The following is a 16576-nucleotide window of genomic DNA, read 5'->3' as shown; positions in this document are numbered from 1 at the left end:
AGAACTCTACCCCAGGCCAGTTGGGTGGGGGACTGTACGGCCAAGGGCCAGGCATTCCTTGATGAGGAAGGAGAATAATAATATGCATACGTTCATGGTTTGGTTGATGATCATTAATGAATAATAACTCTCTAGTTAAAAGTAAGTGATAAATTGATGTTTTATGATAGCAAATGTACTACTAACTTTGACTATTAATTTATTATACTATAAAGACAAATCCACTCCTATCACTTCAAACATTCAAAAATACTAACAGGTTTTTTAGTAAAAGTTACAAGAGTTGACTCAATGGAAGACCTTAAGGAAGAAGTACAATTAAAGGCATGTTTGGATCACCGAGAACTAAAAGTTTAGGTGGAGTAAAATTTAAGTTGCTAAAATTTAATTCGATGTTTGTGTGAACAAAGACTCATGTGCACCTTTAAATCCACGTGACTTCACATTTGCCAATTAATGAATGCTAGCTAAGGTTAAACTTATGAAGAATAGTCCATGGTATCAAACTGAAGCCTATGTATTCGGTCCATGGTATTTAGATAAAATCTGAAACTCTTCCATTTTTCTGTTAAAATGAATTCAGTACTCGAAAATTCTTATGTATTCTAAAGGAATCCTTAAGTCAAATTTGTCAATCTTTTTTTAGGAACTCACGTCTCTTGCGCTAGCTTGACTGAACCCAACTTTTCTTTGACCGGCAACTCGCCGTCGGTCAGTCGTCACTCGTCACGCCACTCGCCACCCACGGTCCCGTGCTGCCTTCGCGCGCGCACGCATGCAGCCCTCGCTCGACGCGTTGCGGGGCAACGGCAAAAGCAAACGAAACGCACGCACCCACCCGCGGCCGCGGAGGAACCGAAAGAAAACAAGCCAAACCGAACGGCTCGCTCGCAAACGACACTGCTCGCTACCTAACTGTGCTCCAGCACTCTCCCACTCCCTCGGTCCCTCCCACTTAAACCTGCCGCCGCCGCCGCCGCCGCCGACTGCTCTCCCGGTCGCCACTGGGCTGCGAATGCTCGGCTTCTGCGTCTCGTGAGGTTAGCATCCGGCTCCTATCATCCATAGACTCTCTCCCTCTGCCCCCGCCCCTCCAGCTCCCGCTCTCTCGCCGCGACGTGCTGACGGTGCTTGGTTGCTTGGAGGGTGGTTGTGTTCGCTCTCTTGCTGTGACTTCCGCGGGGTACGGCAATCGAGTTTGATGTTGAAATGCCACCTCCCGGTTCAGCTCGAGTTGTCTTCTCTAGAGTCCGGTCATTTCCTTTTGCTCTGAATTCTTGCTAGGAAAGTAGGGATACTGATACATCATACATGTAGTAATTTCAGGCGAACTTATGAGTCGGTGCTTGGTTCTTGGAAGATAAATTAATAAAACATCGCTATGATTTAGTGCTTGGTTGGAAAGATAAATTGAGAGAGAGCTATGATTCAGTACTTGGTCGGAGAAATAAGAAAACCCGAGTTAGGATTCAGTGAGTGAAATGCAGTACCCATCTTTTTGCATATGGCACCTGTTATGTCACCTCACTATGCACTCCTTAATTTTCCAAAAAGGGATAATAAATAAAAATTCAGACATGCATATGCTGTTTTTGGCACATCTATGTACCACATGGTGATATGGCTATAATTTTGAGCGCTGTAGACTGTACTCTTCAGTTACCTGTATGCTTCAGTACGTGTCTTTGAACAGCTTCTTCCATGGAGTTGAATTCGTCTGGAAAAGTGTTTGGCAGAACAGCTGCCACGAGCTGGGGAAAGGGGAGGAGCCGGTAGAAGCTATTTTTTTTCCAGATGTTTAGTACAAAACCGCTCCAGCTTCATGGTTACTTCTCGTGCGAAGCTGTTTTTCTGCCCTACCAAAGGGGCCTAATGTGGTACTAGAATATACTAAGGGCCATTTAGCATTGATCCAAATGGCTCCGGTTTCGGAGCTAGAGCCAGTGAAGCAAAAAATAATGGCTTCACTGCTCAAATTTATTTTGAGAGAGAGAGAGAGAGTGAGAGAGATATAGATAAAAAGGGTTTCTTGCTCATGGAGAAGCCGGAGAGGCCTAAGAGTCAGGAATGATGAGCAAACCAAGACAAAGTTTATGGTTCATGGTGTATTTTAATCTGTAGACACTGCAGCATTACTGCATGGGGGAATTGTCTCGGTTTCAGGGCACATATGGAGACGTACAGACCTAAACATCTCGTTATTCTCATTCTTGATTGCATATTTTATTCAACGTAGAGTGCATGCCCTCTACTTTATCACAACATCATTGCCCTTTTCTTTTCCTGGATTACTCTGTCAAGATTCAAGGTGCTGACGAGATTTCCAGAGAAAATCTGGAGCCTTTAAGGAAGGTGTTGGTGCAGACTGCAGAGATTCCTCTGTCACCTGTAAATCTTGGCATTATTTTGGTTGTCCATGGCTTCATAGTTATATTCTGTGCCAATTCATTTTTTAGTTTTCACACTTGTCTGATCTGAGTAAGTGTAAAACATTCGAAATCTGTGCTCTTGATTGGTATTTTCAGGTCACTCTTATTGCCATTCTGCCTTCTATTACCTGACAAAAATGCAGTTTTTTCAGAGATTGTTGTCTTTTCTGCAAGATTCCTTTTGGGAGTACGTACGAACTCGTTAATGTCATGTCCTTATGCGTCCATTTCGTTGTTATTTGTGTTCATTGGCTCTGTGGACTTGCTTTTTATTCTGTCCTTTTATCCGCCTCTCTGCTAGACTGTCACTATTCCATACTGCCAAGTGCTGCTCTGTCCACCTCGAATATTTTAGTTCTCTGTGTTGATTTTCTTTTCATAAGTAAATTTGGACAATAAGAGGCCATAAACTGTGCTTCTCTTTTGCACTAATCTGGCCTACAAGTGCCTGCAAAATGTTCATGTGTCTCTTGAAGTTTTTCCAACGAGGATCTTCCTACAGTAATGGCAACAGACATTTTGTATCTAGTGTAGTGTCCCTTACATTTAATCCTAAGGGCTTTAGACGCTAAGGCCTCCTGAAATATATCCATTGCAGTTATCCATTCGTGGCGAGTGTTACTATGTTAGTGCTAGTTGGCCACTATTCTACTCAAAATTTCCTGCTCCTAGAGTTTACCTAGCCACCTAAAGGGATGTGGTCTGATCGTATGGTTAATTTACATGGTTTCAGTATACAACTCACATAAGGTTCATGGAGTTTCACATCTTTTTGTTTGCTTTTCAGGATTCCATGTTCCAAATGGACTGTTTTAAGCTGGGTGAGCTACCTTTTATCAGGAGAAATTGATCAATTGGTTTGAAGTTTGAACTGTGTACCAGAATGTCTGAAGTAAAGCCAGTAATTGATCACGCTCGTGGAGATGGTATGTATCACTTATAATATCTTTTTGGCGCTTCTTGAGTAGGTCCTATATTTATTGTGTTACTTTTGTATTTTTGTGACATTTGGATGTAATGGTGGGCGGTTATTTTTTACAAAATAATCATGGGATTAATTGTGAACAAGACCTGTCAGGATTGCTGTATTCAAAATGTCACCATTCTGCTTTATGTTGGGATAAATTATAGCCATTCCTGTTTTTTTATTGCTTGGTGTATTTTTATAAGTCAAGCTTATCGAGGCACTAATCTTTTACTTCGTATCATTTACATCAAAATACCTTATTCAGTGTTTCTCCTCTCAGGATTATCTGTTCAAAAGATCATGTCAGAATTGAAGAACATTACCAATCCTGTTGAGGAAAAACTTGTGAGTGTCATATACAATATTATTTTAGAATTTTGTTCCCTCACACTTATATTGGTGAATGTCATTTGATAAGAAGGACTGTAGGGACCTTTTGATATGATACAATTTGAAAATAAAAAGAAAGGGAAATATATATCCCTACATGTAAAGATTAGCTATCAGTTAGTGCTAATAGAATTTATGGTATCATATTCTCCATAAGGGCCTGAGGAAAAATAATATATACAATTGATATTTGTCTTGATTATTGTTTTTGATATTGTGGGTTTATCTACAGGGTGCTGATGACAATTCTTCAAGCAGAAAATCTAATGCAACATCATTAAAAATGTTATTAGAGAAGGAGATGTCTAAAGAAGCGGAGTCAAAGAGAAGACCTCCAAGTGTCATTGCCAGATTAATGGGTCTTGAGGAGGACTTACCTACTAAAGAACCAATTGTTCACCATACCGTAAGTGACTTGAGTAGAGATTTAAATGCCACAAACAACACCTTACAGGGAAAAGAACGGCATCAATTCATAATGTTGAAGACACAAAATGACCAATCCTGTTATGAAAAAATTGAATACAATGATGTTTATGAAGTATCTGAAGGTCAATCAGGAACAGGCTATTTTCATGATCGAACTTCACAGAAAGGATGGTGTTTGGAGAACAAGAGTAAGCAATTCGACATTGCACAAGACAAGATCATGGAACCAGAACACTTTGGCATTGAAGAGAAGGTCCTTTGTACAAAGGAGTTACCTGAAGCTCTTGTTTTTCCATGTTCAAATAGAGATTTATTTCTTGAATTTCCTGAAGAACATAACCCCACATTCTCAAGACAGTCGAGTGGGCTTCACACAAACCGAGCACCGCCTCAGACAAAACGCATTACAGTGCTGAGACCAATTAGATCTGTTGATATTAATAGCATAAGACGGTACAGAGCAGAAATTGGTAAGCAAAATGTATTGAACATGAGAAGATTCCATCAGATTCCTAGTCCAAAGGAAGAGATACCTTCCCAGCACAGTCGAATAGTACTTTTGAGGCCTACCCCAGGGAAGCCTGGCATATCAAAGGCAAAGCTGACCTCCAGGGCAACTTCATTTCAGTTAACTAACCGTAACAGTCTCAATGGATCATTAGATGGTAACCAGGCATCCATAGGATCTGCAGGACTAGTTCATGGTATCATGCAGTGCCGGGAAGATGGATGTCACCAAAGAGATGATTCTTTATTATCTTCTGCATACTCAAATGGATATGGGGGAGATGAAAGCTCATTCAGTGATTCAGAAGTTGATTATACCAGTGGTTCTGAAATCAACTATATTGAAGATGGTGATGCCCTCAGTGACTCTGAGGGAGGTAGCCCTCTGTCAAAACATTCATGGAATTACATAAGAAGATACGAAGGTCAATGCTCAAGCTCATCCTTTAGCAAGATCTCCCACTTTTCTGAGTCATCAGTAATCACGGAAGCCAAAAAACAGCTTTCAGAGCGATGGTCAATGGTTACCTGCGATGAGAACAGCCAAGTGCAACCGTCGAGGAGAAAATGCACATTGGGTGAGATGCTCTCCATTAAGGAAGCAAAGAAAGATGAGGCCACCACTGGGATGTTTTCTGTTTCCAGTAAACAGTCATGTGGCCTGGAAAATGAACTGACTACACGTTCTACAAATGTAACTATTTCTAGAAAGAATGATAACAATGGGGAGAGATCTTCTAGGAAGTTGCCAAGATCAAAATCTGTTCCAGTGATTTCATCCACGTCTGATAACATGGTGGTGAATGTGCAAGCTTCAAATCCTGAGAGCCTCAAACTGAAGGTGGCTGTTGTGTCAAATAAAGGAAAATCAGCTTTCAAGGGAAGAGTTTCAGATTTTTTCTTGTCTAATAGTAAAAGGCCAAGAAGGAAGATGTCCACTTATCATCCATCTGATTGCTTTGCTGAGAGGCTTGAAGGTTGTGTTTTTCATAGTAGACAGGATTGCAATCATGAAATGGATGCCATTGAGAAAGCAATGCATTGTGAGGACAGATTTGATAGTTTTTCGACACGAATATCAACTAGCACATCTGATGTAAGCATTTCTCGAGTAGCACACAAGTTTAATACAATGTTATATTCTTCTGTTCTTGCATAAGAAGCATACCGCACGGTTGGAGTGCCTTTGCTTTTGAGTTTGTTGACTTTTTACTACCTGTTTATTCCTGCATAAGAACTCTATATTACTGCATTCCATTTTCTTGGCCTCAAAACAACTGATAAGAAATTGCATGACAGAGAACAACGTCTGGTGCATCTGTATCATTGGAATGTTCAAGTGGAAACCTGGATAAACAAGGAGTAAATAAAGGCCTAAATAGTAACCGTGATCAACCCAGCCCTACCTCAGTTCTCGATGCACCATCTGAAGATAGCAGTTGTAATGAACCTGAAGCACCTGGAATAACTACTTCCAAGAATGCTAGTAAGTCTTGTTTTTCTGTATCAACAAAGCTCTCCATTATGTTTTATATATTGATTGTGTCTTCCGTTCTATTCTCTGAAACAGCATCAAGATCTTCAACAATTGAAACTGTCACCCGTTTCTTATCATGGGATGACACCACCTCAGAGTCACAGTCACCTTGTAACCCAAGGCTGAGTTCTCGTCTCCCTGATGTAGATGATGATGAGTCAGAATGCCATGTCCTTGTGCAAAATATAATGTCATCAGCTGGATTAGGCACTTCGCAATCATGTATGGTTTTCACCGGTTGGCATTTACCTGATCACCCTCTTGACCCGGTACTGTGCAACAAATTATCAGAGCTGCAGGAGAAAAGTTCATACAGAAGGCTTCTATTTGACTGTGTGAATGTTGCTCTAATTGAGATCGGTGAGAACACTTTACTGAGTGCATTCCCATGGAGTAAAAGACACTCCAGGACATGGAGAGGCACCTCATCTCCTGATCTGGGTGTAGAAGTCTGGAGTATCCTGAAGGACTGGATATATGGGGCCAGGATGTTTGTGGTGAGCAAGAGAGATAATGCTGGGATCATATTGGATAGAATTGTGAAGCAGGAGGTCGAAGCAAGAGGGTGGGTGAAACTGATGATGGCGCAGGTGGTTGACATCACTGAGGAGCTCGAGGGGGGAGTAATGGAGGAGCTGGTTGAAGAAGCGGTGCTGGATTTTCACAGTTTGTTTTCAATGATGAGATATCGATTGTAACTGGTAAAACTTTCCAGGGAGCAGCTGGTTTGTGTATGCTCCTGTTTTGCAGCTACTCCGGTTGTTCGTCGCCGTATCCCCCTGATTCTCTATGTAGCTGGTTCTGCTTGTATTACTACGAGGTCTATAAACATCTGGTAGATGAGAACATGACAATTGTGCAGTTCATGAGAAGTTTTGTCGGCAAAATGTAGTGAGCCAAACTTTCCATGGTGGGATCTGCTGTTTCTGCGTTTCACATAGTTCGTTCGTTGTTAATGAGCAAGAACAGCAAAAGCTTCGCCAGCTTATGGGCTTGTTCGTTTGCAGCCCGGAATGGCCTGGAATTGTTCTGGGCCTGGAACTATTCGATAAATTGTATTGGGCTGGAATTGTTCTGGGCCGTTCCAGGCCGAGAACGCTTAACCGAACGGGCCCTAAGTGATGTGGAGCATATATTATCTCATTGAGCATATATTTAGGCGCATAGTAAAAGATAAAAACTACTTAGCTAAAAAGACAAAACGATTTATAATTTAGAACGAAGGGAGTACGCATGATGAAGAATATACGAAGACAATTATTATTAATAATTAGCCAATATCAAGTATTTGCAAATCTTTTAGCAATGTTACAAATTATGTATGCATTTTTATTTTGCTATATATAATCTATTTGCATTTCCCCGTATCATTGTTTTTTAGAAACAATGGTGTATCAGTACTAGCACATCGTGTATCCGTACAAAGTGGGAGTATCTGGGTTTTAATGAGTTCTGGAAATAGTAAGGCTGCACTAAAATATTCCTCTGGCTGCTATGCTAATGTAGCCTTGGACATATGGACAAATGCAGCCCATATCCAGACCTTGTTTAGTTTACCCTAAAATCTATTTTTTTAAAAGATTTTTCATCACATCCAATCTTGTGTATATGCATAAAACATTAAATATAGATAAAAATAACTAATTACACAATTTATCTGTAATTTATGAGATAAATCTTTTGAGCCTAGTTAATCCATAGCTGGACAATAATTACTAAATACAAACGAAAGTGCACAGTGTTAAAAATCTAATTTTTTTTTACCTAAACCAGGCCCCAATTTGCAAGACAACTGAACTCGTAATAATTAATCAATAATGGGTGCACAAACAAGCTTTCAGTTGACCATTGGAATATGTATAACCTACTTCCTCGTCCATACATAATTAATATTATTAGATAGATCATTAAATATATTTTTATAATAAATTTATTTAAAGATATAAATATTGCATATATTTTGTACAAACCTAGTTAAAATTAAAAAATTGATACGCATGCATCCCATAGCATTATAGCAAGACGGAGGGAGTAGGGCATTTGAAGAAATGCAGCCCCTTTTCAATTTGCAAAGATGTAGAGCCCATAATCGTCCAACGAAGAGTCGCAACAGTGCTACTTTGCATGGTCAAGAAAAAGGAACAGTGCCACTTTACATGAAGGAAATATAAAGCAGGCGAAGTCGGAGGTTTTCATGCCGATGGAAGAAACCGGCCCAGATGGCTGGCGAAACAGAAGGCGACAGCGGTGTTCGGGCCTCCGGGGAGGCTGCAGAAGATGAAAGGAAAATGTCCACTTTTCCTCTTTTAATTTTTACGAAAGTTTGTTTTTTCTTTCTAAACTTTAAAATCGGACAAACTATGTCCTTTAACTTTTTAAACCATGCGTTTTACCTCCGTTGAGCAGTTTTGAAGGCGGTTTTGTCTTTTTTTTTAATTTATTTTAGTTGAATCTTTGAAGTATCATAATAAATCATAGAAACTTGTAAAATAAAAATCTAATTCTGTTAGACTCCATGAGTAGATCTACATAATGAATATATAATATAGTATGCTTCAGTACAAAGTTTTTGCTGTAGATTTAGATTTATTTTTTTTCTATAATTAATTAGAATAATTCATAATCGCAGTTTATATGGTGCAATTGTGTATGGTGGCCTAATTATTGTATGCTTAAAATTTAGTAAAAAATTTATACACATTGGATCATGTATAACTTAGTTATAGATTTATTTAAGATTTATGCTTGTTAACCCTAAATAAATCTATAACTAAGTTATACATGATCTAATGAGTATGAAATTTTTACTACATTTCAAGCATACAATAATTAGGCCACCATAAAAATTTCACCTTAATTGAACCATAGAAACTGCAGTTATGAATTATTCTAGTTAATTATAAATAAGCATAAATCTAAATCAACAGAAAAATTTTTATATTAAAGCATACTATATATATTCACTATGTAGATCTACTCATATGGGGTCAAAAAAATTTGATTTTTTATTTTATAATTTTTTTTGATTTACTATGATTTTTCAAAAATGTAGCCAAAATAAATAAAAAAGAAAAAAAAGACAAAATCGAGTTCAAGACAACTCCAGATAGGTAAACACACAGTTAAAAGAGTTGAGAGAGATGGTTTGCCTAGTTATGAAGTTCAAAAAAGAAAATTAGACTTTTGTAAAAGTTATGGGTTGAAAAGTGAACTTTTTTGGCCTTGTTTAGTTCCCAAAATTTTTTGTTTTCGGGTCCTGTAGCATTTTCGTTTTTATTTGGCAAATATTGTTCAATCATAGAGTAACTAAGCTCAAAAGATTCATCTCGCCATTTACAGTTAAACTGTGTAATTATTTTTCGTTTTTATCTATATTTAATGTTTCATGCATGTGCCGTAAGATTCGATGTGACGGATAATCTTAAAAAATTTTGGGTAGTTTTTGGGCTAGAGGAGACTTTTCTGGATCCCTGCAGGCTTTTGGACCGCAACCTGTTGGAGGCCTGTGATCTTTGTTTGGGCTGGTGTTGGTACAGGTGTAATGTATTTATCTATACGTTTGGCCAATATGGCCTATCCCTATCCCTAATTAAAAAGAAGTATCCACGTTAATTTCTATGGTCTAAAAATTGCTATATTAGTTAGATAAAATAAAATTAAAGTGTTCCTAAACCTATTGATAAATTGCCCACCAATGGGATTATGCAAAAAGTTGGCTGAAAATACCCTTATACCAATGGGATTACTCACTCGTGCCATTAATAAGAAAAATATGAATTCGACCAAACAAAGGAAAAAATCTAAATCCAACCAATATGTACATCATGCTTCTACAACTTTGAAACTAAAATGAATAATATATGATAAAAATACAAAAAGAGATAAAAAAATCCAACACAACAGGATAATGATCTATCTATATTGTGAAAAAATGCAAGCTTTTGCGTTTGTGGGTCTATAAATTATACCCTCACAATAGAGGAAGGGGATAACTCAATGTAAAGTCAAAATGTGTTGACACTTAGGGTACTACACATGGTGGTGTTAAGTGGTAAATGACATTAGATTGTGCATCCTATAGCAGGCCTTGTTTAGTTGCAAAAAATTTTGGAAAATCGGCACTGTAGCACTTTTGTTTGTATTCGACAAATATTTGTCCAATCATGGACTAACTAGGCTTAAAAGATTCGTCTCGTCAATTCCGATCAAACTGTGCAATTAGTTTTTATTTCGTCTATATTTAATACTCCATACATACGTCTAAAGATTCGATGTGACGGAGAATCTGAAAAATTTTGCAAAATTTTTTGGAAACTAAACAAGGCCTAACAAGACAAATACAACAGAACAAAGGTTTTGAATTTATTACAATTGATATTGATGAAACCACAATCGAACCGAAGGAGACATGCATTTTGTTTGTATACTAGGCTTGAGCCTATAGCCTAAGGCAAAAAAGTAATCCATGCAGTCAGAAAGTAGCGCACAATATCTAGCATGATAAGAAGTGGCAATGAAGGCATCAAGTACCGAGCATATATAAGATAAGATTGAATGGTAAAGGAGGATACAGGTTGTGGCTCTATATCGAGGCGTATATGCTAAATATAACATCAAGAGATAGCTTACAAAACATTGATGATGTAGCACCTATATACTTCAATAAAAAACATTTTCTTTTTGATAATGAATAAAAACATTGGTGAAGTCATATTTTTTTGATGCAAGATGAAGTCATATATTTATATTTTTTGATAGTGAGTATATGTTAAGTTGTACTAGGATTGAACAACATGATAGTTGCACAATTTGCATGGCCCACTTTGCTAATTTTAACTAAAGACAGTCTTATAAAGCATAATTGGAGAGACGAGAATTGTTGTTTTTGAGAAAAACTATTCAACATTTTTTCGTTTGCCACATAGTAGACTTTGTTTGAAGGATATTTAAAACTTTTTCTAGTTTACATTATATGCAAAGGAACCCCTGCTGTTTGTTTTTTTTGTCCTTGGCTTCAATAAGTAATTCACAATTGGCATTCTCAAGTTTGTGTGAGAGCAAGAATAATCATTAGGTCTACGTCTATATGGTAAACTGACTTGGTTTTTGAAAAAAAGATACTATATTCTCATTTATGGTTTTTTAGGGCCACTCATTCAACAAGTTTATATATATGGTCCATCCTATAGAAGGAATAATATGACAGAACCAGATTAAACTGAGCAAGTTGCACCCTAGAGACAATAACAATGGAATCTTTATACCAAACATGGGTGGTCATCTTCTCTAATAAACTTATGGTTAGATTGATGTGTCCTTTTTTCGCATCTTGGAAGCTTTTTGAGAACTTGCTATTATTACTGAAGGCTTAAATTGTAATAAACATTAGTTGAATCCATGACTTATGTATAGAAACTGGAATATAACTTATATTTTCTAATATAAAAAAGCCAACAAAGGTATTGAGCACTTTTATATTAGAGTGAAATGACCACAAGCTATTAAACTTTTTGCGCATTCTCATATAGATCTATGAACTCCCAGAATGACCATCTAGGCCTTTTAACTTTTCAAGCAGTTCATTTTAATAAATTAACTTGAGGTCCAACTATATATGGACCCAAATCTAGACTTGGAATGAATGAGCCACTTGAAAAGTAAAAAAATAAAATAAATCCAGATGATCAATTTGAGAGCTCGTACGTGGATCATATAAGAGTACGGGAAAAAGTTTAACAACCGAAGATGCATTATTTCAAGAAACATAAAAGCATCCAAACGCACCTTATTTTTGGACCACACTGCCACCGGTGAGCCTCGGCAGAACGTCACAAAATCCAACGCAGAGAGGGATGGGCACCTGGCCGGAACACACGTGCTAGCTAGATCTACCAAAGCAATGCAAGGTAAAGCTACAGGATCAACAACCGCGCACAACGAACAAAACAGCCCAGAGCCAGGACATGCATCGGACACACGAGCGCACATGTATGCACCTACTCGCCTAACGACACAGATCTACACTCGCATGAACGACACAAAGCAAATTATTGCAAATACGATCGACCGACGCAACCGACCCCAATCTCAAGCTTTTGTGTGTGGCGTCTCATGCGAAGTGGCATATGTCACGTACGACGTACGTATAGTAGCTAGAGTGCGGCCGCTGAGCCCTACCTACCTTTGCATGCAACACCACGTCCGTGACGCATGCGACGACGATGCTTTTGCAGATATGCATGCATGTCCGTCGGCGCCGGTGCTCGCAGTCGCAGGGCACGTCTGCAGCGAGCATAGCTGCTGCTGCTATTTGTTCGACACGTCCAAACGACAGAGCCTCCAGCTTAGAATGGCCCAGTCGTCCATGTCCATATGTATAGCTGTTTAGTTGGTGAAAGTTTTTAGTTTTGGCTGCTGTCACATATTTGATAATTATTGTCCAATCATAAATTAATCAAGTTTAAAAGATTCGTCTCTCAAATTACTAATAAACTATATAATTAGTTATTTTTATTTTTATTTAATGCTATATGTATTTGACGCAAGATTCAATGTTAGAGAAAAACTTCAAAATTTACAAAACCTTCTAGAAACTAAATAGCCCCGCACGCGGCGTGACAGCTACAGGGTGAGGCTGACAATGCAAGTCGCCTGTATATGGGACTGGCCTCGGCGGGAGCCACGGAGCACAGCGCGTCGTCAGCTGCCAACCCGTCGTATAGAGGCGTGGGGTTTGATCCCGGTCCCCGGCTGATTGAGCTGCATGCCCTGATGCTACGAAGACACGGTAAAGTTAATATGCCTTTGAGAGTGCCTTCACTCTCTTCAGGCCTTGTTTAGTTCCTCACCGAAATTTTTTCGGGACACTGTAGCACTTTCGTTTGTTTGTGGTAATTATTGTCTAATCATAGACTAACTAGGCTTAAAAGATTCGTTTCGTAAATTTCGATCAAACTGTGCAATTAGTTTTTAATTTTATTTATATTTAATACTCCATGCATGCGTCTAAAGATTTGATGTGACGGGAAATCTTGAAAAGTTTTTGGATTTTGGGTAGAAGTAAACAAGGCCTCACTATTGGATTCACATTAAGATATGTGCAAACATAAATCTCAATGTAAATCTACATTAAGATATGTGTTTATATACTTTTCAATACGAATGCAATGATGAAGAGAGAAAGAACTGTTAAGAGAAAAAAAAATCGCATCCGCGAAGACACAAGAATGAAACCTTCGGATGGGATATTTGGGGGTCTGATCTCGTTCAGTCGTTCACTGCAGCGTTGATCATAGACATAAAAATACATTATTCTGAGTTTAGCAAAGGATCATTAAGATATGGATGTGCCAGAAATGTGTGTAAGTAAGATGGAATAATGTGCCAGAAATGTGTGTAGTAGTTTTCTCATCGGAAATAATTTTTGGGACATTGGCATGCGGATCATTTGCTACGCTAGGCCCTAGCAGCGATAGTTGAGGAGTCTGATGTTGCAGTGGAGGTCCAGTGAGCTACTGCAGCCCAAAATGTTAAGTGTCAGTTTGATCAATGGTTGTTAGTCCAGTGCATGTGCCAACACCGATCGGTCCTCAACTGGTGGAGTTAGGGTTTTTTTTGTCTCTTGTGATGTGCGTACCGGGGGAAGATGGAAGTATGCCGGATTTAAGCAGCGGTGGAACTTTAGATTGGCTGTCATCTTACGATAGAAGGTATGTTCATGGAGATTAAGGATACTAGCCACTACTGATACTTGGTAGAAGGGGCAGCTCTCAATAGCTTAATGGTCGTTCGACTATGTAGTGAGTAATTAGCTTTTGTAAACCAAAACCTCTGTAACCTAGGCAGCTCGTGCTTGCAAAAACAATCATTTGCTAAGCTCACCTGGAACTACTCTAGTTTTCTCATTGTGATGCGCTCACCGCCCCTGCAGGCTGCAGCACACGTGCAGAGGATCTGCTGATGCGAGAGAAGCACACGGATAACGATTGGGCAGAACTTTACTAGGACTCTAGCTAGAAAAACTATATTATAAATGATAATTTTTTGATACGATATCTAATCTATAGAAATTATGAATTATTTCTGCATTGTGAGTGTCGTGAGCCATTAGGAATTGAGGATATCTATCGACACTCTTACGGAACAGAGGTGGCAAGCAATTCATTCTAGTGTAGTAATTAAGTAATGTTGTCCAAAGTCACTGCCATATCCGAAATTACACAGTTTAAGCAACATGGAAGCGTGGAACATATCCAAGACAGGTACACAAACAACATTTTTCATACAATAATAATGGACGTGGCAGTACAAATGATGGGATGATCTAGGATGTGACAGCAACACACGTCCAATGCAAATAGACAACAACTACAACAACACCAAGACACACTAGTGTACACGCATCATGAATTACAAGAACAAATAGCCAAAATGCCACCAAGGCATTCTGTCTCCTACTGCATGCCGATGTGGCTCAGTCGTGCAGAGTAGCGTACGTCACGTAGCTGGAGTAGTCCCTGACCTTCCTCTCCCCTGGCGCCGCCGCATCCATGGCAGCTGCGGCGGGGCATGTCACCTGGGTGGTGCTCGCCGCCGGGCACGTCTTTGGCTGGCTCTGGAACGCCGCGCACTCCGCCGCGCGCCTCTGGTTGGCGAGGCCCGGAATGCAGTTGTTCTTCACGTCCAGCACGCCGTCTTTGATCAGCGTCGCGCACGCCGGACCGACGGAGGTGAAGTAGTTGCCGGACAGCGTGAGGTTGGCGAGGCGGCCAGCGGGCCCAGCGAGCTTGCAGAGTGCGTCGGGTACCTGACCGTAGAGGCGGTTCCCGGCCAGGTTGAGCTGCTCGACGCTGCTGAGGCAGGAGAAGGACGACGGGATTGGGCCAGTGAGCTGGTTCATCCCGGCGTCAATCACGGCCGCCTTGGTGAGCATGCCGAGCTCGTGGGGGAGGCAGCCGGAGAGTTGGTTGTTGAGAAGGAGCACCTCGAAGAGGGAGTCTTGCAGGTGGATGATTGACGATGGAATTGGCCCGGTGAGCTTGTTGTTGGCGAGGGCGAGGTAGCTCAACTTGGAGAAACCAATGTTCGAAGGAAGTGGCCCCGACAAGTTGTTGTGGTTCAGAAGGAGCGCCTTAGCATCCGTAGCTCCAGTACTATGCTTCCCTTCCTTACTGCCGGGAATTCCCAAATGAAAATTGAAGTTTATGGTAGCAGTTACACACTGAGACACAACGTTGATACTACCTGCGCCTTGCGCCCCATATGTGTCAATAAGTGTATGTATGGGATGATCATTACTAACACTTATATCGTACATGTATCCTAGGCCGGCAAGGCGGGGGACGTCGCCACCAAAATTGTTGGAAGCAGCATGGAAAAGCGCGAGATCGGGTAGCTGATCTACAAACCCATGCAACCTAGGTGCATGTAGATTGTAGCCATTCAAAATGACCGCTGTGACTGTCAACTTGTTATCTCGCCCTGGCAGTGCTCCGCAGTAGAAACCAACATAGGATGTCTTTCCGCAGATATCATGACCAGTCCAAGTGGCGGTGATATTCTTGGGGTCGCCGGTGATGGTGTTCTTGAAGCGCTGGATGACGAAGTAGGCGCGATAAAGTTGTTCATTTGGGAAATCCCTTGGCTGTGGGCTGTATGATACAAAATGTTTGCTCACCTTGTGAGATAGTATTTCACTGCAAGCAGGGTATGCTACTGTTGTGGCAGTGCAAAAGAGCAGTAGGGAGATCAAGGGCGATTTAAGGTGGTTATCCATGCTGAAACAATGATCGAAGTGAGGTTGATAGATCTAGCTAGTGTGCTTCGGCTGAAACATGTAAGAGCCGAGAAAGTTCGGGCGAGGGACGTGAGGGCGCACTCGCGCACTAGCGAGTCGTGCATATATATAGACACTAGCAAAGTGACTGTAGGTAGCGTGGTGGGGTAACCAGTTTTTAATTAGTGCAGTCATTAGTTTTTCACCTATGACCAGCTCAGCCTATGCTGCCCCTTGATGGCGTGCACATCTCTATTCAGGTTTAGAGTCTCCCTGCCTATGGAAATCTTGGTCAGTGGAGTGTTAGGTGCAGGCCGATCCTCAACCTTCAGAGTTTTCAACAAATTTTTTTTCCAAAAAGAAGTCTGTAGTAACATTTTTTGTTGACATATGTCTCTTTGTGGTGAAAATGGAATTTTTTTGGAATACTTTCAAATAATTGTAATTTCAAAATTATAATTGAGAAACCGTACTGTAGATAGCCTTACAGTTTTCATACCTATATAGTATGAGGCTTATGTTTTGATGGAGTGGTCATCTTT

The 16576-nt window shown here is 40.1% G+C and overlaps 2 protein-coding genes across 2 annotated transcripts; one reads left to right on the top strand and one right to left on the bottom strand.

The window, feature by feature from the left end:
* On the top strand, window positions 841-7175 carry LOC8072468. Its single transcript, XM_002454129.2, has 6 exons — window positions 841-1040; window positions 3217-3355; window positions 3677-3741; window positions 4019-5818; window positions 6022-6208; window positions 6293-7175. The coding sequence occupies exons 2-6, from the start codon at window positions 3313-3315 to the stop codon at window positions 6955-6957; spliced, it is 2760 nt and encodes a 919-aa protein (XP_002454174.1). The 5' UTR covers window positions 841-1040; window positions 3217-3312; the 3' UTR covers window positions 6958-7175.
* On the bottom strand, window positions 14466-16153 carry LOC8072467 (uncharacterized protein At4g06744). The gene has a single exon (XM_002452405.2). The coding sequence runs from the start codon at window positions 16032-16034 to the stop codon at window positions 14733-14735; it is 1302 nt and encodes a 433-aa protein (XP_002452450.1). The 5' UTR covers window positions 16035-16153; the 3' UTR covers window positions 14466-14732.

This window comes from Sorghum bicolor, chromosome 4 (genome assembly GCF_000003195.3).
Source record: "Sorghum bicolor cultivar BTx623 chromosome 4, Sorghum_bicolor_NCBIv3, whole genome shotgun sequence".
NCBI classification, from domain to species: Eukaryota; Viridiplantae; Streptophyta; class Magnoliopsida; order Poales; family Poaceae; genus Sorghum; species Sorghum bicolor.
This window is presented reverse-complemented; position numbering and strand designations above follow the sequence as displayed.